The 23,552-nt window shown below is 44.5% G+C and overlaps 1 protein-coding gene across 6 annotated transcripts in view; it reads left to right on the forward strand.

The window, feature by feature from the left end:
* Positions 1 to 23,552, forward strand: part of STIM1 (stromal interaction molecule 1) — a 185,902-nt gene that overhangs the window by 147,131 nt on the left and 15,219 nt on the right. For all 6 annotated transcript variants that reach the window (XM_043580402.1, XM_043580401.1, XM_043580405.1 and 3 more), the window contains exons 4-7: positions 3,667 to 3,778; positions 6,894 to 7,009; positions 15,917 to 16,094; positions 19,899 to 20,076. In XM_043580402.1, coding sequence (XP_043436337.1) covers positions 3,667 to 3,778; positions 6,894 to 7,009; positions 15,917 to 16,094; positions 19,899 to 20,076 — 584 coding nt within the window. The remainder of the gene's footprint in view (positions 1 to 3,666; positions 3,779 to 6,893; positions 7,010 to 15,916; positions 16,095 to 19,898; positions 20,077 to 23,552) is intronic.

Genomic DNA, 23,552 nt, shown 5'->3' on the forward strand with positions numbered 1-23,552 from the left:
CTATTTGGTGCTGAAAACACTAGAGATTGGCCTTCTCTGACGCTGTGTAGTATTGTCTGTCATTTTGCCCAGAGAGGTAGTTTTTGATCTCTCTAGGGACCTCATGGACAGGCTTAGGGTGATGAGAGGCTCATGACTTTAGAAGACTGTCTCTTGCTTGCATATCCTCCTGGAATTTGGGCATGTGAGTCATTTGGAGACTATCTGTACTAAGCTCTCCTTGCCAAATTCTGTGGCCTTCTAACAGCCACAGCTCTCTGTACTTGCTATTACCTTCGTCCTCACTTTGGCCTGGAGATTCTTCCCATTTTCTCTTTTGGAATGAGAAAGTAGAACAAGCCTTTTAACTTTTAGGTACTTGAACCTTAGGGGTAAGGGACCCTGATATCTTGCCTTGGCTATTGATTGGGACACAGGGTCACTCTCAGATAAGGATACAGCCCATCCTGGCTTACTTTGCCCAGACTGTAGTGACTCTGGGTGGCCAACACCATGCTGCCAAGCTTACCTAGATAGCGAGTGTGCCTAGGTAACAGAATGATGTGTAGAGCACATGCACACACACACACACACACACACCCCAAAATAACTATCTCGAGGTTTGTCCTGATATGCTAAAGCCATTATCCTCTTCCCAATAGCTTAGCCACGTAGGGGCTGACTATGTTAAGAGTCCATCCTCATTGGAATGCAGTAGCCCCCTTACCTTATAGACCTCCATCTCACTTAATGTCGTGTTTACAGCAGTGGTTCTGGGCTGGTGGGCAATTTTATCCCCCAGGGAACATTTCACAGTATGCAGAGACATTTTTGATTGTCATGACTGGCAGCATGCTACATCTCGTGGGTGGATGCCGGAGATATTGGTTAATATCCTCCACTGCAGAGGACAACCCCCCCCCCCCCCCAACAAAGAATTATCCTATCCGAAATGTCAGTGGTGCAGAGACTGAGAAACCCTGGTCTAGAGTGACTCCTGCCCATCTGCACTGCAGTGTAAGGTGCAGATAGGGCAGTTCCTGCATGCCAAGTGTCTATGTTTGGGCTTGTAGTAAGGCATCCTCCCAAGAGACAAAAGGCTCTTGTAGCACAGCTAGCCTCAGGCCTTTCTAGCAACAGAAAAGTGGCCTTCTTTCCACTCCACATGCCAAACAGAAAGGCCCCATTGTGCTGGACGTGGCTGAGCTACCTTGGCAGCAGTGGCAGGAGTGTGTTGTTCTCTGTACTTCACAGGCTGGTACTTGTCCATCTGCCTCGTATCTGTGTGTCCCTCTACTACACCTTCATTAGCCGACGTTCTAGACCATAGTAAATGAGCACATTTGTAATGTCTTCTAATGGATACAAAGGCATATACATCCCGCTTTTTTTTTTTTTTAATTTTTTTTAACGTTTATTCATTTTAGAGACAGAGAGAGACAGAGCATGAATGGGGGAAGGTCAGAGAGAGAGGGAGACACAGAATCTGAAACAGGCTCCAGGCTCTGAGCTGTCAGCACAGAGCCCGATGCGGGGCTCGAACTCACGGACTGCGAGATCATGACCTGAGCCGAAGTCGGTCGCCCAACCTACTGAGCCACCCAGGCGCCCCAACATCCCGCTTTTCTAACTCTGCTCTGTCATCCCTCCTTTCCCAAACCCTAGGATTTCAACATAGCTCTTGGAAATTAATTTCTTTTCTGTTTCCAATATATTCTAGTCTGGGAATTAGAAATTTAACCAAGCAATGACCAAGGATTAGGAAAACTTAATCCTCTGGGATCTTGTCTCCTAGGATGCAGTCTAAGTGCACTAGAGTGCCCCTCATTTCCTCCCAAGGCACCTTCCTTTTCTCACCTCCTGTGCCTCTGCAGACAGTTTAATGGATATCCAAAGTCTCAGCTACAAAACTTCCCTCCTGAGCTCTAGTAGCTTCTTGAGGACATCAAGAGTTCAAAGCGTTTTTGCCTCCAATTTTGTTTCATGCAGGATATCTCAGTGTCTGCTTTGTACCACGTGCTGGGCTACACTGAAGGGGAAGTTGGTGAGTGAAGGGACAGGTCCAGCCTTCCAACTTCTCCAGCTTATCTGAGAGTGACAGAAGTAATTCAATATCTGAGGCGTGTTTACCAGAGGAATGCCTGTTTTTCTGACAGGGATTTCAGAAGTTAACCATCCACATGAGCTGTGTATTTGTTTAAGGAGATGATTGTTTCTCTTTGGAGGCCCACAATCAGACCATTTCTGGAATTCCTTGTTTGGGGTGGTTATTCCTCGAGTAAATTCTTATTGATGCTACTGTATAAGAAGCTTTACCTCAGAGACAGTGGGGTGAGCAAAAATGAACAGGACATAGTCCGTGTCTTTGATGTTTCCTGACTTTCATTTTTATTTATTTATTTAAAAAAAATTTTTTAACCTTTATTTATTTTTGAGACAGAGAGAGACAGAGCATGAACAGGGGAGGGTCAGAGAGAGGGAGACACAGAATCTGAAACAGGCTCCAGGCCCTGAGCTGTCAGCACAGAGCCTGACGCGGGGCTCGAACTCATGGACTGCGAGATCACAACCTAAGCCGAAGTTGGACGCTTAACCGACTGAGCCACCCAGGCGCCCCTGTTTCCTGACTTTTAAAGGAAAATTGGACAGCACTCTGATGAAAGGCAGTTCTGGGGAAAGACATGGACCTTAAGAGAAGAGGGTGATAAATCTCACCGTTTCATTCTCTTTCGGAACATTTTTTGGCTTCTTGCTGCTTGCAGCAAGTAGTTTTCAAACTTGAGGAATGTACAAATTCCTTTTAAGGGAAATAATTTATCTTGGACCTACAATGCTGACTTAAACTGTTTTTATTATAACAATGATTACTCAAATTATTATCTAAATATGTACAAACATAAAATGAGGTTTAAGGTGCTATATAAAATTTGTATACAAATATAAACAAAAACAGGTTTATACATTAAATGAAAGCAAACTTTAAATCCAATAAAATGACATCTTTTTTGCTGCAACTCAGTTGCTCCCAGTCTTTTTAAGTTCAGTATGCTGGTATTCCTGGGTGCCATGTGATACACATATCCTATATGTCATTCGTCTACCTGTCTGTCTGTCTGTCTATCTATCATTCGTCTACCTGTCTGTCTCTGTCTATCTGAGAGAGACAGCAAGAGCACAAGAGTGCATAATGGCTTAGAGCAAGGGTTACGGAACCACACTGCTTGAGTGCAGGTGTTTGCTTTGCCAATTCCTAGCTGGGCAACTTTCGGAAAGTTATATAACCTTTTTGTGCCTCATTTTCTCCATCTGTAAAATAGGGATAAAATAGGACCTATCTTTCACATGGTTGTTGTGAAGAACAATGCGTTAATGTATATGAGGCCTCTAGAAGAGTACCTGTCATATAGTAAGTGCCATGTAAAGGATGGCATTTGTTAGTATTATTATCATTATTATATTATAGTTGAGGGTTATTTCACCCAAATACCGGTAGAGGGAAAGAGCAAGGCCATTCCCTGTGGGTCAAACAAAAGGTACAGTATGTACCCCTTTTATACTGAGGATTTGTAGGAGAGGGGGATGGTAAACACATAAACATGTGGTCAATGAGAAGGCCAATGTGACTGATGGTAAGTTCAAGTAGTTCTTGCATTCTGGAGTCAAAGCTTTGCTTGTCTCTTCCCACAGTGTACAACTGGACCGTAGATGAGGTGGTGCAGTGGCTGATCACGTACGTGGAGCTGCCTCAGTATGAGGAAACCTTCCGGAAGCTGCAGCTGAGTGGCCATGCCATGCCGAGGTCAGGAGGAGACTGGATTCTCTCACTTGGGGGTGTAGGGAATGGACTGGGATCGGCCCAACATCAGGTTTCTCTGGCCAGTTAAATGAGGCTCCACTTTTTTCAGGGCATACTCTCTAGACCTCTCCTCTTCTCGCATCCATTGTGCACTTGCTCTGAAGTGTGATGGACACTTGGCATCCGTTCTCTTATTTAACATTTCTGTCGATCCTGGGAGTAGTACTGATGGCTGTCGTTTATTGAATGTTTAGTACATGGCAGGCACTCCTATGCACCACTTCATATACAGTATGTCACTTAATTCTTACATCAATCCTGTAAGGTAGGTATTATTGTATATAGACAATGAGACTAAGTAACTTTTCCAAGGTCACATGGCTAGTTAGAGGCAAAACTGATTTGAACCTAGATCTGGGTAGACTTCAAAACCTGTGGTATTTCTCTTTTCTTTTGCTGTGCTCCCAGCAGCTGCCTCTTTTACTGCCCAGGAGCCTCGGGGCTCTGTTAGCCTCCCTTGAATTATCCATATAGAGTGTGTCTACTCTAAAGACGTGGTGTGAGGTGGGGCTGACTCCCACTGGCCCTGGCCTCCTCTCCGGGATGACTCTTCCAACAGCTGTGGTACCCTAACTCTGCCTGCTTCACAGGTGCAGTAGGCCAGGGCCTGCGGGGGGTGGGGAGGGGATGGAGTACTGCATGGACTTCTTGTTATGTCAGACTAGTACCATGTGTCATGCAGCCATTAATCCATTTACTATTCATTCGACAAATATTTACTGGGTACCTGCTCCATGCCAAGCACTTGTGCTGGGTGCTGGGGATAAAGATGACAACAGCCTGCCCTTGCCCTCCAAGGGCTTACTATCTGGTAAGTGCTGATTGTGTATAATCTGTCATCCTATTACGTAGGTGCATCTGGTTATGAGCTTCAGCAGAGGGGAAGGGGGGAGGTGAAGCTGCTGGTGCACCCACACTTTGCAGCCTGCAGCCGCAGAGCTACTGGGTGCTGCTGCCCCCGCCCCCTGCCTGCAGCCTCCTTTTCACAGCTTCTCCCTACCCTGGAGAGAGTAATAATCTTACTGTTTGTACAGCCCCTTCTAGAATATTTTCCTGCCTATTATTTCAGTTGGTTCTCACAATTCTGGGAGGAAGGAATTACTACCCTGGCTTTTGGGTGAACAAACTGAATTTCAAATATTTTATGATTTATCCAAGCTGGTAAGTGGCAGAGCTGGGATTTGAACCCAGGTCTTTTCATGAAACTTTACCAATTATCTACCCCATGCTGGGTTCTCTCCTGGGCCCTGAGGACAAAGAAGTGTATCAGACCCCATCTGCCTTGAGGAATTCCATGTTTAATGAAAGAGACAATTAAATAGATGATTGACTATGAAACTCCAGGATCTAGGTTTCTTTCCTGTTACCCATGGAAATTGCAGTATCGCCTTGGCCCATTCCATCTTGAAGAATAGCTATGGTTCCATTAGAGTGAAAACATAGGATGAGAAGTCAGTTCTCAGGTCACGGGCTCTTGGTGCCTCCCTGTAGCTAGACCAGATCCAGCCAGGTCAGGCGGGGGGTGGAGGAAGCCAGGCTGTGGCACCTTAGTGACAGTGGGAAGCCTGGAGCCTTCGGTACGCGGAGTGTGGGATGGAGTGGCAGTGGTTGTAGGCCCACCACTAGGCAGCATGATGTAATGGGAAGAATCCAGAAGATTTGAGTTCATTTCCTGCCTTTGCCACTTACGTGCTATGTACGTGACTTTGGGCGAGTTGCTCAACTCTGAATTAAGTCAGTGGTGCAGTGAAGTGGAGCCAGTGATGGACCTATGTCCTTCCAGTCAGACGACTGAATGAGGCATTGTGTGTGAAGCGTCAGAACAGGATGAGAGATGCAGTAGCTGCTTAGTAAATGTTAGCTCCTTTCTCGTTTCTCTCATTGCTTACTTCATAGGTTTCATTGACAAATAGACTGCAGAAAAGATGACACTTACATTGATCAGTTAGATGAAGGCCAGTGCACTGGGTGGAAGTGCTCTGAGGAGGAACCCCCCGAGCTCCTGGGCCTAGAGGAAGCATCTGATTTCACAGAAGCTTACACAGAAGGGAAATGGGGCCCCAGAGGAGAGACCGAGTAGTTTATGATCAGACAAGTGAGTTGCTGACTCAGCTGGGACCAGAAGCTAGATCTTCTGACCCCTTCAGCCCCCATCATAGTGTCTCACTGCTTCTCTTGTAGAGGGGTTGATTGCTTCCCATGGCTGGAGAGGGAGGTAGCTGCCCCAGTGTGCCCAGGCAGGAATGTAAATCACATACAGATGTCAGAAACGTTTTTTTCTACCTGGGGAAACAAAGCTATGCATCAGCAAAGAGCACTAACTTTATGGAATATGACAGTAGTAAAGGCTCATGTGTGGGACCCCGACCACTGGATTTATAACCTTTCATATCTTATAACCGTCTCCTCCACACCCCCTGTGTTCTAGCAGAAGAAAAACAAAGTCCAGTTTGTTTCTGGGTCATTTTCTCATTTGCAGGCCCTTTCTTATTAGAGTTATCATTAACAGTATGTTGAAGGTCATAAAAAGTTACAATAATCTGACTGGGAGTAAATGACAGTGACTCAAATACAAGATAATAAGACTAATGCACTGTTTGTCATCAGCAGATTTGTACTTAATGGCAGTGGGTTAGGATTAGAGGTCCTCAGAAAGCACTGGGTCACGTGGCATTGTGTTTTGACCTGGGTTGGACAGGAGAATGTATTTGCAGATGGTGGGAGTGTGGGGATAGGTGCATAGTCGATACTCCCTGGAAGGAGAAACACAACAGAAAACTTATAGTTGGGTGTGGGCATGCTCACAGAGGGATAGTCCTCAAAGAGCAAGGTTCTCAGGAGATGGTGGACATGGGGAGAAGGGTGAACATATTCTTGGTAAATGTTATGTGTCCCTCCTTACTCCCTGTTGAGATCCACTGGTATGGACTCTGTGTTCTAGAGCACACAGGGGAGCAATCACCAAGAGCTAGAAGTGACGGAAGTGTTCCTGGAGGAGGTGGGTAATCCTTCCTGGTTTTAATGCAGGAAACTGAACCCTTCCTCTTTGCCTCGACAGGCTTGCTGTGACCAACACCACCATGACAGGGACTGTACTAAAGATGACAGACCGGAGCCATCGGCAGAAGCTGCAGCTGAAGGCCCTGGATACAGTGCTATTTGGGCCTCCTCTCTGTGAGTCCTGTGGAAAGAAGGGCTGCTGATTTGCCATGGAACCTGAGGCCATTGTGGGGGCTAGGCTGAGGTCCTGGGTCTCCTAGGTACACCTGCAAGGCAGCACCTCCACTCTTCCCACTGAGAAGTGAAAATATGAGACATGAAATAGTCTTATATTTCAATCCAGTCGGATGTCAAGTTCCGTTCATTAGATACATTAAGACCTACTTTGTGCCAGTGCTGTACTGGACCCTGTAGGAAGACCTGGATGAATCATATCCTTCCATAAAGGGATAAAATGAAAGTTCCAGAGAGGTACACCATGCTTCTGAGGTCCAGAGGAGGGATAGAGGAGGCATCTGATAGAAGAGGTGGCATGTGACCTCTGCCTGTAAGGATGGGTAGGGCTTTATTCCATGCAGGTGGCAGGAGAGGGCATTCTAGGCAGAGGAAACAACCAGAGCAAGAATACAAAGGCTAAGATATGAAAGGAATGCTCAGGGATAACATAGGGTCTGAATGCCAATTAGCTGTTCCCTGCTTTCACTGTGGACATGCAGAGAGTATGAACTGATGGCTGAACATCTTATGTCCTTGGACCACCAAAGAAGACTAAGTGGGCTTCCCTGGAATCATAGAGACACACTCAGGGCTAAGAAAGGGTAGTCTCTTCAGCCAGGGGTGACTCAAGAGAAACAGGCAGTTCAGCTCCTGAAGATCTCTACAAGGTGGGAATGGCCAACCCTGCCATCCTTTATCTTATTCCCCATGAACTCAGGGGGAACAAAAGTGGTAAGATTTCTGAGAAAATTAGCCTTGACCAAGCATGCTCTTAGGACCCACTCTCTGCCCATTGGGAGCTGTTGGCATCGGTTCAGGATGCCAGTGACAGAATGTTATAAGGCCAAGAACCAGTCCAGAGAAGCAGCTGGCAGGCAGAGTCAGAGGCTGTATAACATTTTCCCATCTGCGCATTCGGCTTGACAAGTGCCTGAGCTGATCCGTCATCTGTACGTGTTTTTTAAATTTTTAATAAAATTTATTTTTTAGAGTAGTTTTAGGTTTGCATCAAGATTGAGTGAAGCTTGGGGTATATGGGTGGCTCAGTTGGTTAAGTGTCTGACTTTGGCTCAGGTCATGATCTCATGGTGGGTGAGTTCGAGTTGGGCTCTGTGCTGACAGCTCAGAGCCTGGAGCCTGCTTCGGATTCTGTGTCTCCCTCTCTCTCTGTTCCTCCCCTGCTTGTGCTCTCTCTCTGTCTCTCAAAAATAAATAAACATTAAAAAAATTAAAAAATAAATAAATAAATTGAGTGAAAGTGCACAGATTTGCCATACACCCTGCCCCCCCCCATGCATAGCCTCCCCCATGGTTAGTGTCCTCCACCAGAGTGGTACATCTGTAATGACTGATGACCCTGAACTGCCACATCATTATCACTCAGAGTCCATAGTTTACATTAGAGTTGACTGTTGGTGTTGCACAGTCTACGGGTTTGGACAAATGTACAATGACATGTATACATGTATTGTATAGAATAGTTTCACTGCCTTAAAGATCCTCTGTGTTCCACCTATTTATCTCTCCCTCCCCCTCAACCCCTAATATAGAATTACCATATAACCCAGCAATTATAGGCCTAGGAATGTATCCAAAGAATTGAAAACAAGTACTGAAAGAAGTACATGTTCACATTCATAGCAGTGCTGTTCACAACAGTCTAAAGGTGCACACAACCCAAATGTCCATCAGTGGACAAATGGATAAGTGGTAGTATATAAATACGATGAAATATTATCCAGCCACAAAAAGGAATGGAGTTGTAATACATGCTACAACATGGATGAACCTGGAAATCATGCTAAGTGAAAGAAGCTAGACATAAAAGGCTACACATTATATCATTCTATTTATATGAAATATCCAGAATAGATACATCCATAGAGACAGAATGCAGATTGGTGGCTGGCAGAGGCTGGGGGAAGTGGAAAATGTGTAGTGACTCCTAATTGGGTATAGGATTTCTTTCTGGGATAATAATAATGTTCTAAAATTAATTGTGCTGATGGTTGCACAACCTTGAAAATATGATAAAACCACTGAATTGTACATTTTAAAAGAGTGAATTTTAGGGTATGTGAATTATAGCTCAACAACAACAACAACAACAACAATACATATGCAGCTTGATTTTTGGCAACTCCTGGACTTCCATTTAGAGAACTTCTTATCAAATTTAGGAAAGTAAAGTACCTTGGTCCCTTTTCCAAATTTCCACTCACTGTGTGACCTTGTGTAGGTCACTTTTCTCAGGATGTGTTTTCTGATTTGTATTATGAAAAAATTGAGCTAAAGGATCTTTGATTCCTTTCAGGTGAACATTCCATAGTTTTTGAGAGGAAACCCTTTGATTGGTAAGGGTCCTGGTAAAAGGATAAAAGATAGGAGTTCTCTTCCTCTCCGCTGCTGTCTGTTTCCTGTACTTTTAGGAATCTGTGCTTGGCCCTTGCCTTATCAAGTGACCTTTGGCAATTCAGTTCTCCTGCCTAGATTTTGGGTTCCTTATGTGTAAAATGGGCTTGGTCAAGGCTCTTACTGGCTCCCTGATTCTAGGACTCTGATAGAGCTTGGGTGTACTTCTGGGAGCTAAGGTTTTGGAATCCAGCAGCTGTCCTGATGGCAAATACTGTTTTTATACTTTCCTACTGATGGCTCGTTAAAGAAAAGTTTTGAAAATTGCCAGATGGAATCTGAGGAAAATACTAGGAAGCTCTTTGCCAGGAGACATCTGCAAGGGTGGGGCTGTGTCTGGGGGGTACCTGCAAAGAATCCCTTGGTCTGTGTCCCTCTAGCTCTGTGTTTCCATCTGAGCATGGGCTAAAATCCCTACTTGAGCTCTGTTCCCTGTCCAACACCCACACAGGACTTAGAGTGCTAACCTGTGCTGCTGACCTGGTTCTGTACTGAGGGTGAGTTCTTAAGGCTGTGGCTCTTAGGTGGTAAACACCCTGGAGAGCCTGGGCCAGGTATAGCTGCAAACCTTGGCTGCCTTGCCCAGCCTTAATGAAAATCCTGCCATCAGTCTGAAACTTGAGAAATCTCAAATCAAAGTTTGTTGTACAATAACCGGGAAGGTCTGCTGACTGATCAGGGTCCATCTGTCTGAGCAGCCTCAGAGCTTGGGAATGGAGAAGAAGGATCAAACCGGCTCAGCACAGAGCTACTCAGGACCCATTTTCTGACAGTAGAAGACGTCTCAGCCCTCCCACCATGGCTGCAGAGGAGCACATGGCCTTTTACAGTCTTTCCGACCTGCGGAGTTGGCTCTAGGCTTGCAGGTCTATCCGGGGCTCTACTAACAATCCCACAATGATGTGTTAGTTGTGTTCTGACACACGAAGTCCCAAGGCAGCTTGCCTTGGAGACCTATGCTGATGTCTCACTCTGGCAGCAGATCATTCACTGAGAGGGCTTTTCCTGATCTGCAGATAATTTGTGAGAGAAATGGAGACTCAGGAGATGAGGTGAGTTTTCAGAGGTCATTCAACTTTTAAATGGCAGAGCCATGACTCAGACCCAGTAACTTACATTTCAGTGCTCTTTCTACTATATTATCTCATCCTCTGCTTCTGACAGAGGAAGCAAGATAAAACATAAAGAATTCCAATATGAAATGAAGCAAATTAAATTAAAAAAATGTTTATTTTTGAGAGAGAGATAGAGTACAAGCGGGGGAGGGGCAGACAGAGAGGGAGACACAGAATCTGAAGCAGGCTCCAGGCTCTGAGCTGTCATCACAGAACCCGATGTGGGGCTCACACCCATGAACTGTGAGATCATGACCTGAGCCAAAGTTGGACACTTGAGCCACCCAGGTGCCCCAAGACTTGGGTTCTTAATGGGCTGGCTCCCTCAACTCACTTTTGAAGCCTTCTCCAGGATGCCTTTCCAGCCTCTTCCTGGGCATGTTCAACCCTTTCTCCTTACTCTCTTCTGGGATCCTATAGCCCTTTGTACCTGCTTTTTCTTTCTTTCTTTTTTTTTTTTTTTAATAATCTGTTTTCCTGTCTGTTACCCTTTAAACTGGGAACTCATGAGGGTAGAAACAGCTTTGTTCATCTGTCGTCGTAACTCAGCATATGGCCCAGCAATGAGTAGGCGTCAGGAAATGTATGGTAGAAGTTTTACAGAAGGAGGCTGGGTGTCCTTAGAGCTCTAGGACAGGGGAGATGGGAGGAGACTCTGGCCCAGCTTGGCTGTGGGGAGAACACTATGGAATGTCTTCTGTGGATACGTGAGTCAGCTAAAGCACTTCTTGGGCTAAAACCAGAAGGCAAGAAGGTCCAGGAATAGTTATTATAGGTTAACCACACACCTCAGCACAGAAGGCTATGTAAATGACAAAAGAAATTCCAAGCATGTATTCTGGCAGTAAGCAGTGAATAGGTGTATCTCCCAGGGACAGGGTATTGTGGACAGTAGAGAAGGTGGCAAGAATAGATTGGGAGAGGGGGTTCCAGAAAGTGGTAATGATTGGAGGCTCACTTTCTCAATGCTAACTGTACTATAACAATTCTCACCATTATTCCTGACTCTGTTAACATGTCAGCATCTCATTTGTTTATACCCTCCTCCCTTGCCTCAGGCCTGATTGTATTAACAGTTGACCTCATTTTGCTAAAATCTATTTGTAGCACTCGGGCTGGGAACTCTGCCACACTCTGGCTCCCCAGGTCCTAGCCAGTTTCCCTGGGTTAGCTCTGTTCACCTAGCAAGCCACACCTGCTCTCATGAAAGCTCCATGGTCTGTCGCCCTAGCAGTGCTCGCTGGGCATAGGGGTAGCTTCTGAGAGCTGAGCTTATGCAGGGGCTGTGCGGGATGGCCAGCCATGCTCTCCTTGTGCTTTCACATGCACTTTCTATCATAACCCCTTCCATGTGAAAACCGACTTTCTTCTTCCCTTTGTCTTTCCTTTCCACCTTTGCTGAGTACCTGTTCTGGTCAGGCTCTGTGCTAAGTATGGGGCTATAGAGAGAAATAAGGCTTGTACCCTGGCCCTGAGGAACTCACAGACTATCAGAAGGTGACTAGTATGAAAGTTGAAAAACACACAAGGCAGTCCCTGAGATGGCAGGAGATAATCCATGTTTACCTGTCCAAAGAGTGGGTTGGTTGAGGAATCCTAGTCAGAGGAGAAGGATTGGAAATATCCATGTAGACTGTTGTGGGCTGGGAAGGTGGCAGGAAGCAAAGAATGGGAATGGAATTATGGGGAAAAGTACATTGTTAGTAAGGCACAGATAAGACTCTTCATTTCTCTTTTTCTGGCACAATGGTTTATAGATTCTGTATTAGGATTCTCCAGAGAAACATAATATGTATGTATGTATGTATGTATGGATGGATGGATGGATAGAGATAGATAGATAGATAGATAGATAGATAGATAGATAGATATAAGGGGAAGATTTATTATAGGAATTGGCTTACATGATTATGGAGGCCAAAAAGTCCTGTGATATGCCATCTATACCCAGAGAACCAGAAAAACCAGTGGTATGATTTAGTCTGAGTTTGAAGGTCCAACAACTAGGAGAGCTGATGGTATAAGTCTGAGTCCAAAGGCCAGAGAATCAGGGGCTGATGCTATATGTCCCAGCCTGAGTCCGGAGACCTGACAACCAGGTGTGCTGATGTAAGAGGGTAGCAGAAGATAAATGTCTCAGCTCAGGCTGAGAGAGCACATGCATCCTTCCTCTGCCTTTTGGTTCTATTCAGGCACTCAGAGGCCTGAGGATGATTGAATGACATGTATTCACATTAGTGAAGATGGTCTCCTTTACTCAGTCTACCGATTGAAGTACTAATCTCTTATTGAGGCAAGAAAGCTCTCTCGGCATCCCTTAGCCCAGTCAAGTTGACACATAAAATTAACATCACAGATTTGCTTTGGACTATAGGGTTCTGCCCAGGGTTCCACTGAAAGGGCCTGATAATTCTCACATCTTCTTCTCCAGCTACTACCTCTTATTTAAACTCCACATCCACATTCTTAATTACCTAGTGGATATGTCCAGCTGAAGATTTCCAGAACACCTCAAAGCACTTTCATTCATAACTATGCACTTGATCTCTTTAGCAATTCTGTGACAATGCATTTTAGAGTTGAGGAAGTTGAAATCCAGATGGAGCAGAGGCAAGCATAGAACCCAGACTTCCTAGTACTCAGGGCAGGATGCTGCTTTTGATGGCACAATAATTTCTCTACATGAGGCCTTACATTTAACCTTAAAGGCCTGGCCATTTGACCTTTGGGTATTCACTCTCCGGATGGCCTGTGAGCCACAGTCAGCTCTCAGGATATTGTCTGGGAGAAAAACTCAGGTTTTGGAACTCTTATAGCCACACTCTGGCTAGATCAGGGGATCATCTCCATGGTGAGCAATGTTTGGATGTAACAAAGCAGAAACAACACCTGCTGCACAAGTAGGAAAGTTGTAATGAGAAAGTGGGGTGTAGCAGAAAGACCATGTGGTCAGGCAAGTCTGGATCTGAATTCCAGCCCTGTCACTTTTGATGAACTCCAGGAAGTCAGTTCTCCTGGGGAGACTCAGTTCCCTGGCCTATAGAGTGAGAACACAAATACCTGCCTTCTAGAGTGGCTATGAGAATTCAAGATGGTGGATATAAATGTCTAATGTGTTATGTATCTTCTCTTTTCCTTCCTCTCCTATGTGGGGTAAGGAGAGAGAGATATCATACTTGGAACTTATCAGTAAAGGTTCAGTTCCACAAATATTTACTGAATCCCTGTGTGAGCTGGTCATCGCTGTGCTGGGCACCGGTATACAGACAAGTGATGATCACTAGGGGCCACAAAGTGAGTCAGCCAGATTAGAGTCATTCTTTTCTTGACAAGGTGGTGGCTCATGGGATGGGACAGGCACTATCTCTGAGCTCTAACTATGCACTTGACTGGACAGAGGGGTGTATGGATGCTTATATATTTAAGTGGAGTTAAAGTTGGTTGAAGAGATCCAAAGGGTACTGGTAGGTGGAACAGTATTGCCTTAGATGAGGGGAGGACTATCAGATCCTGCCCTTGGCTCTAGTCATTCAGTATTTTGACTTGGATGAGAGTATTAAGCTGGAAAAAATAATAGAGTCTTGTTCCACATCAATCTGGACAAGGTGGGATAGGGACTGAATAGAATATATAGGTGCCCAATCCGCATGTCCATTTTGAGAACTTTGAAGTGTTGGAGGCAATAGGGGGCGGGCATTTCCCAGAGTCTTGTTTGAACAGGAGTGCCTCTGACTTTTGGTAAGAATATAAAAGGGATGTTGGAGTTGGGAAACCTTGGGAAGCCAAGATTAAAAGTCTGTAACAAACAGGGGAGACAAAGAGTACCCCGGCCTCTGGAAGAGGTGTGGAGGAGGCAGGTGTGTTCCAGAAAGAAAGGCAGCTCACCGTGCTGCAGAGATATCTCTTCCTGGGACCCAAAGGACAGGAATGTGAGGATTTGTGTATGGTTGGAAGGGTAGGCCTGAGTGAGGGTGGAGGATGGCTGCCAAGGGACCCTCGGTTTTCTCTATGAGAGTCTGGCCTAAACATGTAAAGGATAGGGCTGCCACCCCAGACCTTGTAACTCCCCTCCCTTGGATGGAAATAGAATGTGCTAATCTGTGTTTGATCCCACACTGTCCCCATGTCCTGCTGCTCAGCTTTCAATCAGGAACTATGAATATAACCATTTGTCAATCTGGGCCTCAGCTTCACACAGTTTCCAGCTACATGTATCTTTTCCTGTTATCTAGACCCAGCCTCAACTTGGTGGCTCCACCGGGGTCCTTTTGGATTCCCATCAGCCCCTCATTCTTACCAGGCGCTGGGGTCCTGTCGATCCTACTGCCCCCTCCTCAACCTGAGGCTAAACTGCTGTGCACAGGAGGGCATTCCTTCTTTTCTTCCTTCCCCGCCCCCCACGTCTAGGGCTCCTCTGAGCCCACTGCTACTCTCTCCTGAGTTGAGTCCAGCCCAAGCAGGGGCCACAGTAGCAGCCGTGTTCTCCTTATGGTGTCCAGGTTTCCTGTGCTGTGGCTTAGAGCTGAGACCTGGTGGACTGGGAACAATGGCAGGTTCCAGGAGTGGCCCTCTTCTGGTTGGCTCACTTCTGAGGACATGGCTTTTGTACTTACCTTCCGGTGTTGCTCCTTGTTCAAGCTTTTCAGTTTTGCTCTGGAGACTGAGCATTGCTTTGAACCCCAGCCACCGCACCGGCACTTTGCCAAATTGCCGCCAGGCATTCTCTGGAGGTAGATCTGTCCCTGGATTCCTGGCAAGGGCAACGTCCTGTATATGCCAATCTCTTGGTGTTACTCCTGTTGTACTTGGTCTCTGGATTGAGCCACAGCCTAGAAAGGCTCTCCATTGGTGAGACCTTTACCTGACCTGGGCTCTCTGTACCTTGTACCTGGAATAGCCTGGTTGTCCGGGAGACCCGGCTCCTGCAGGAACATCAGTCCCACAGCCAGGCCTCAAGCTCTAGTGATGTTGCTTTATACTCTTACCAGCTGTCCCCTTCTCCCTACTCTAGCATTGCTGATCCAGTAGCGCAGAAGCCACTGCGCGTGGGCACATGTGCTCATTGCAGTCCAGAGGTAGCTGGGATGTCCTGAGAAGGCACTAGTTGTCTCCTATTCACTGCCGAGTAGGGAAGTATGATTTAACAAACTTCCTGCACAGCTCTCAGGCCTCTCATCTTTTCCAAAGTAGGCAGAGAGCTCACTATACTAGTATGTGGCAAATGTGTGTCTAAGAAGCATTCTGCAGTGGGAGGGCTTCATGCAGGAGGGGATGCATGGAGTTGCAAGGCTAGGTGTGCAGTGGGCAACCTGTCTCACCATGGCCTCCTCTCTGGCAGTGACCCGCCATAATCACCTCAAGGACTTCATGCTGGTGGTGTCGATCGTTATTGGTGTGGGTGGCTGCTGGTTTGCCTACATCCAAAACCGTTACTCAAAGGAGCACATGAAGAAGATGATGAAGGATCTGGAGGGGTTACACAGAGCTGAGCAGAGTCTGCATGACCTTCAGGAAAGGTAAGGCCCTGCCCCTTCCCCACAGCCCTGATGCTGCCAGCTCTTGGGAGCCTCCTGTTTCCATCAGGGTTGTGGGCTGTCTCGCCCCCAAGATCATGCTGGCGTCACCTCCCAGGCTGTGCCATACTTCCCAAAACTGCATTGGGAGCGTAGGCTCCTGACATTACAGTTGCACAGGCAAACATTCCTCCCCAGGGCAGAAGCTTATTTCTGTCTTTCCTCCCTCTGAGTCTCAGAGGGAGAAATGTGTAGCTGTCAGAGATCTAGAGCCTCCCTGGGTGGATGGCTTGTCGGTTCTAGCCTTCTCACTGCCCCTGGACTGTTATCTTTCCCATAGAAATAGACATAATTACCTGTTCTTCATTGTTCGCCGAAGAAACCTCCCAAATCTGTCTTTCTGATACCTTTAGTTCTTGAAAGATGGTAGGGAGGTCCTGGTAGTTAAGGTTGAATGTATATAGAGTGAGGCCAGATCCCTGGCACCATAAGACTCTCATGGAGCAGTTTTAGAAAGATGCAAAAGTCAGGAGGGAGTCAACGCAGGTAATTGGTTTTTTGCTTTGTTTTGTTTTTGAGAAGAGGAGGGACCTACTTCAGGACTCTTTTTTAGAAAATTATTTTGGCAGCCTCAGGATTCCCATTGAGAAGTCTTTGCAGGAATCCATGTAAAAGGAAATGACATTTGGCCCTTTTCTGTTACTTTTTAATGATAGCTACTATTTTCTTTGGAGGGTGGGCAAAGGATTTCTTATGAGCTAAGTATTGTTAAGTACTTAAATGCATTGTTATTTTTTTAAATCACCACAACCATGTTAGGTAGGTACTATTACTATTTTAGAGTTGAAGAAATGAGGGCTCAGAGAGGATGAGTGCTTTGTTTGGGTCACATATCAGTAAGTATGAGCCAGGAATTTTGACACTTACAGGTGCTGCCTCAGTAAAGGTGGCCCTATCACATTCATTTCCACTGGCTGGGTTTCTCGGAGATAAGTGAAGTTTTATCTCTGAACTGATTTCTGGCTACTTTTCTGGGCCCCTTGTTCCTGGGCCCTTTGCCAGCTAGGGGCTAAATGCTGCTATCTGGGCAGCCCCCATTCTTCATTTCTCTGAAAAGCATGTACTGTTTTCGTTGCGAAGCCAAAGAATCTAGGCAGGAGACATTCCAAGTTTGAGGATAAAACTAAGCTCCCAGTTCTCCCTGCTCCCCAAGGCCTCCAGAGCTTAATGACCACTGTGGCCCTTAGAGAAATGACTGCATGCACACACATTGACACATGTGCACACACATATTCTCCTCTGATAGTGTCCAGAGCCCACATGCTGCCTTGTCCCTCCTTCCTTTCACAGGCCTGCACTGCCAGCCACCACAGAGCTTTTCTTTTTTTTCCAGAGTTCCTGATACTTTGGGTGAATAAATGTAATGCTACATGTGCATTCCAGGTAGGATTTCACTGGGTTTCAAGAAAATTCTTTGAGGCAAGGATTTTGATTCCCATTTAGGATTGAAGAAACAGGCCTGGTACAGGGAACAGACTTGTCCCTGGTACAAGGAACAGATTAGTCACACAGCTGCTTAGAGTCAGGGCTTGCGGTCAGGTAGCCGAATTTTCTTACTTGTAATGCTAACTGACTGCTGCTTTCAAGATGCTCAGTCTTCTGTGGAGGAGATGGAGTGGGGTGAGGCTTGACTGTACACGTATTTGCTCATGTCTGCACCCAGTAGTATTTATTGATCTTCATCTCTGCTAGATCCTGTTAGGACTATAAAAGTGGGTCAGTTTTGATTCTACTTTAAAGGAGTTCCCTACTATCTGGGCAAGGCAGACAGATCATAGGCTTTTCTGAAGAGGCTGCTTTCAGAGAGGATTATATTCAGTGAAGAAATGAATCCCCAGTGGTGTAATTTCAGGCAGTTGGGTCACGGAAGAATACAATAAAGAGGGTGTTCAGCAAGGGAAGCTGATGGGGGCAGGAAATGGCGCCTCTGATTTGTTTTGAGCCTTGCCTGTAGTGCCACCTAGTGTGTGTCTTGAGGAGGCTGAACTGCCTTTCTCTCCAGGGACAAAGCGGACTGCCATTTGTCAGCAGGAGGCTTGCAGCCTAGTCCTTTTCTGCTTGTCCCACCACATCTCTTGAGGTTTCAGCCACTGACAGATCTGGACTTGAATTGGCAGTTTTTATTTTTATTAAAAAATTTTTTTAAATTTTATTTTTGAGAGCAAGAGAGACAGAGCATGAGCAAGGGAGGGCAGAGAGAGAGGGAGACACAGAATCTGAAGCAGGCTCCAGGCTCAGAGCTTGTCCGTGCAGAGCCTGATGTGGGGCTTGAACTCACAAACTGCGAGATCATGACCTGAGCTGAAGTCGGACACTCAACCGACCAAGCAACCAAGGCGCTTCATGGACGTGACTTGGCAGTTTTTAGAGGCTGAGTTCTGTCTCTGCCTCTTCTGTTTCACCTACTTAATTAGCTCAGTGGTCAGTACTCTCTTCTGAGGTCCCCTTTTGTTCTGTAGCTTTATCCTTCTGTGTCTCAGGTCTAAGCTATATATCACTGTCTTCTTCATCATCCTTTACCCTCCTACCCTGGTCTCCTGTGACTTGGTGTTTCTTACTCAGATAGGAAGGCCCAACAATGACTAAGTCCTTCGCTTCTTCCAGAGGGATTAGCGAACTCTTACTCTTTCTCCTGGGTCTAGTTACCTTCCCTGACTCCTTTCAGGCAGAGTTGGTCACTCCATCCTTTGGGCTCATCCAACACCTTGTATGTCTCTCTGTTGTAGAACTTATCACACTGTGTTTAGGTATCTGTTTATTTGTCTATATTGGACTAGATCATGAGCTCCTAATTGGCAGGGACCAATTTCTCATTCATCTCCATGTATCTAGGACTTAGTGCAAGGCTTGGCATTCAGCAGACACTTGAAAGTATGTGTTGAATGAATGGATGAATAAATGAATGGATTAACATAGATATGTGGAGGAAGGAAGGAGGCTGGGTTGGATGGCTGGAAGGTTTTGTCAGTGAACAGAGGGAATGTGTGGGTGGGTACAAAGGTATATTTTCATTATAACTGAGCCTTTGAGATCTTACCTACCATGGAAGATACTTAGAAAGGAAAGTCAGGCCGGGGGGCAGCAGGGGCCCTCCCCAGACCCTTTGTTATGAATTTCATTTTCTGCACTTCTGGGAACAGGTACTCAGGACTCTATGAGGTGCTTCTCAATGGTTCCTTTCTCATCTTCTCTAAATACCCCCAGGATCCCCACCCCAGTCGCATCTCAGCCATTGTGCCTTCTCTGGATCTTTGGGCTAGCTTGCAGGGCGTTCTGCATTTATTGAGCCTTCCAGATACCTGAGGATATGGGGAATGACTGTGGGGTTTGGAGTCCTACAGATTGGAATTCTAGTCTCTGTTCTACCTGCAATGACTTCCCTTTTCTAAGTCTTAAATCCATACCTGTCCTAGGCTGATCATGATGCATCATATCATTATCTGCAGGGAGGACACATGGAAATACCCTGTAAGCTAGTAGTTGTTAGGATCTTACTATGTGAGATCCCTCAGAGGAAGGATTCAGATACCCAGGAACCTAGCATGATTACTGGCAGCAAAATGATAAGAAATATGGTAATCACTGTGGTTTCTTTTGGCCCTGAGCTAACTCAGAGCCAGTCAACAGAGTAGGGAGAATATATTCTGAGTGCCAGAGCCCTCATTTTCCTCTTTGATGCTGTGACTCGTGGCGTGTTGGCTGGCACCCCTTGCCTGGCCTTCTCCAGCTCCCTGCATCGCTCCCCAGGCTGCACAAGGCCCAAGAGGAGCACCGCACAGTGGAGGTGGAGAAGGTACATCTGGAGAAGAAGCTGCGTGATGAGATCAACCTTGCCAAGCAGGAAGCCCAGCGGCTGAAGGAGCTGCGGGAGGGTACTGAGAATGAGCGGAGCCGCCAAAAATACGCAGAGGAGGAGTTGGAGCAGGTAGGAGAGTGTACTGTTTCCTGGACACCCTGGGGTGGGGGTGGGAAAAGTGCAGGGCCAAAAGCCTGGCTGGAATGCTTCATGTGCGAGGACTTTGAAATATGCCTCAAAGAATATCTTTAGGAGTTACTAGACTCTTACCAATAATAGTGGAAAAGTTGTAAAAAAAAAAAAAAAAGGTCACTGTGATTTTCAAAGACTAGGGGATAACAGGTGATAACAGTTATTTTGTTCCCTTTTTATTGAACTATTACATAAAGTGTACCAATCATAAATATACAGCTGGAAAGCTTTCCTATAAGCATGTACCTGTATAACCAGCATCCAGATAAAGATGAAGAGTATCTTTTAAGCACCCTAGAAGGCTCACTTTTGCTTCTCTCTGCCTTCTGTCAATATTCCACCAAAAGGTAACTATGGTCATGATCTGTAAACCGGATTTGTTTTGCTTGATTTTGAACTTCATATAAATGGCGTTATACGGTATTTTTCTTCGTGTTTGGTTTCTTTTACTCAGCATTATGTCTGTGAGAGTCATCCATGTTACTGTGGGTAGTGGTAGTTGGTTTATTTGCATTGCTAAGTAATTATTCATTGCAGGAGTGTTCTTTAAATTATTTATCCATTCTTCTGTTGGTAGACATTTGAGTTGTTTGCAGTTCTTTTTCTTTTCCTTTTATGAATAACACTGCTATGGACCTCCTGCATATTCTCTTAGCATAAACACTTATTTCTGTTGGATATATAATAGGGAATTTATAAATTTAGCTGTATTAGAAACCTCTAGTTTTCCAAAATGGTTGGACCAGTCCATATTAGCGCCAGCAATGTGTGAGAGTTCTGGTTGAGCTACAACCTTGGTATTTTTAGGCTTTTTAATTGTATACATTCCGGGATCTAGAGGTATTTCATTGTGATTTTAATATTCATTTTCCTAATGGCTAATAATAATAAATACCTTTTGATAAATTTATTGACCATTTTATTTGGGAATCTCTTCTCATTTTAAAAATTGTGTTACTTGTCTTCTTCTTAGTTGATTTGTAGGAGTTCTTTATATATTCTGGATGTAAGTCTTCCTGTATATATATATACATATAACACAAATCTTTTCCCTGTCTGTAGCTTGTTTTGCTCTCTTAATATTGCTTTTAATGAACAGAAAGCCTTGATTTTAATGAAGTCCAATTTAATCATTTTTTTTAAGTGGTTGGTACTTTTTGTGGCCTCTTTAAGAAATCTTTCCCGATCCCCAAGATATTTTTGTAAATTTTCTTATAGAAGTGTTCTTGTTTTACTTTTCACGTTTAGGTTTGTGGTTTATTTCAAATTAGTTTTTGTCTATATGAGGTAGGAAGTCAAGGTTCTTTTTTTTTTTTTTTCAAGTAGATAATTCTGTTCTGTAGTCTGTCCTTAAAGCACATTGTCTTCTACTAAGTCTCAATGTCAGTAGTAAGTTCTCCAGCTTTGTTCTTCAAAATGGCCTTGGCTGTTCTAGGTTCTTTGCATTTCCATAATTAAGCTTGTCATTCTACCACTTCTCCCTACTCCCCCTGCCCCCACAAAAGCCTTGCTGGGATTTTTATTGGTTTTATATTGAATCTATAGATTAATGTCGGGGAAAATTGACATTTTAACAAAATGATTCTTACAATCCGTGAGCATTGTTTATCTTGTCTCCTATTTAGGTCTTTTAAAATTTCTCCCAGCAATGTTTTGTAGTTTTCAGTGTAGAAGTCTTGCACTTTAAAAAAAATTTTTTTAGGGGTACCTGGGTGGTTCAGTTGGTTAAGAGTCTGACTGTTGATCTCAGTTCAGGTTTTGATCTCAGGGTGTGAGTTCAAGCCCCGCGTGTTGGTTCCACGCTGGGTGTGAAGCCTACTGCTCTTATTTTTCTAACTTTTTAAAAATTTTTATTTTTTCAGATTTTATTTTTAAGCAATCCGTATACCCAACATGGGGCTCAAAACTCACAACCCCCAGGTCAAGAGTCGCGTGCTCCACTGACTGAGCCAGTCAGGTGCCCCTTATTTTTCTAGCTTCTTGAGGTGGAAGATTAGGTTATTGATTTTAAACCTTTAATATTTTCCAACAGAGGCATTTAGAACTATAAATTTACAGCTCAGCACTGCTTTAGCTGCTGCATTCACTAAGTTCTGGTATTTCATATTTTTATTATCATTCAGTGGAAAAGATTTTTTAATTTCTATCGCAATTTTTTTGGGGGGGGTGCTCATGGTTGTTTAGGACAGTGTGTTGATTAATTTTCAAACACTTGGGGACTTTTCCAGTGATTTTTCTCATTGATTTCTAATTTAATTTCACTGTGGTCAGAGAACATATGCTGTATATTTTCAGTTCTTTCAAATGTGTTGAGACTTGGTTTATGTAAACAGACCAAACAATACAATGGAAAGGTGAAGAGTGTCAGATTGGATAAAAAAACAAAACCCAGCTATCTGCTGTTTACAAGAGATATAAAATGGGTAAAAGTAAAAGGATGAGAAAAGATATATCATACAAACGCAAAGCAAAATAAAACAGGAGTAGCTATATTACTATCAGACAAAATAGGCTTTAGAGCAAGAAGTATTACTAGAGACAAAAATGGACATTTCATCATGATAAATGTGTGAATCAACAGTAACATAACAACACTTAATTTGTATACATCTAATAATATAGCTTAAGAATATATAAAACAATGAGGCACCTGGGTGGCTCAGTCAGTTAAGCATCTTTCAGTGTAGGTCATGATCTCACACACAGTTCGTGCATTCAAGCCCTGCATTGGCCTCTGTGCAGTCAGCTCAGAGCCTGGAGCCTGCTTTGGATTCTGTGTCTCCCTTTCTCTCTGCCCTTCTCCTCACGCTCTGTCTGTCTGTCTCTCTCTCTCTCAAAAATAAATAAACATTAAAAAAAATTTAAAAAATATATATATAAAGCAAGAGCTGAAGGAACTAAAAGTTTAATAGACAAATTTATGGTCAAAGTTAGAGATTTTAAAACACCTCTGTCAAAAATAAGAAGCCAAAAGTATCAGTAAGGATGTGAAAAATGTAAACATGATTAATCAATTTGACCTTATCAACATATATAGAGCATTCTGCCTGACAACTGCAGAATACACATTTTGTTTCATGTCTACGTATTCCTTCTGTTCCAATCTCTCCTCTCCTCCTGGGAATCCAGTATTTATGTAAGACCTTTTACCTGGATTCCACTTGTCTCTTATGCTTAGTTGTGTCTTTTTTTTTCTCTTCGTGCTTTGGTTTCATTATTTTCTGTGGATTCATCTCTGAGTTCTCTAATCCTATATTCTGCTGTGAATATTGTGCTGTTTTGTTCAACCCATCCAGTGGAATCCTACTCTCAGATAATGTATTTTTCAGTTCTAGAATGCCTGTGTTACTCTTTTATAGATTCCGGTTTCCTGCCCAGAATTTCCATGTTTCCATTTATTGTGTCCATCTCTG

Source organism: Prionailurus bengalensis, chromosome D1, assembly GCF_016509475.1.
Source record: "Prionailurus bengalensis isolate Pbe53 chromosome D1, Fcat_Pben_1.1_paternal_pri, whole genome shotgun sequence".
NCBI lineage: Eukaryota > Metazoa > Chordata > Mammalia > Carnivora > Felidae > Prionailurus > Prionailurus bengalensis.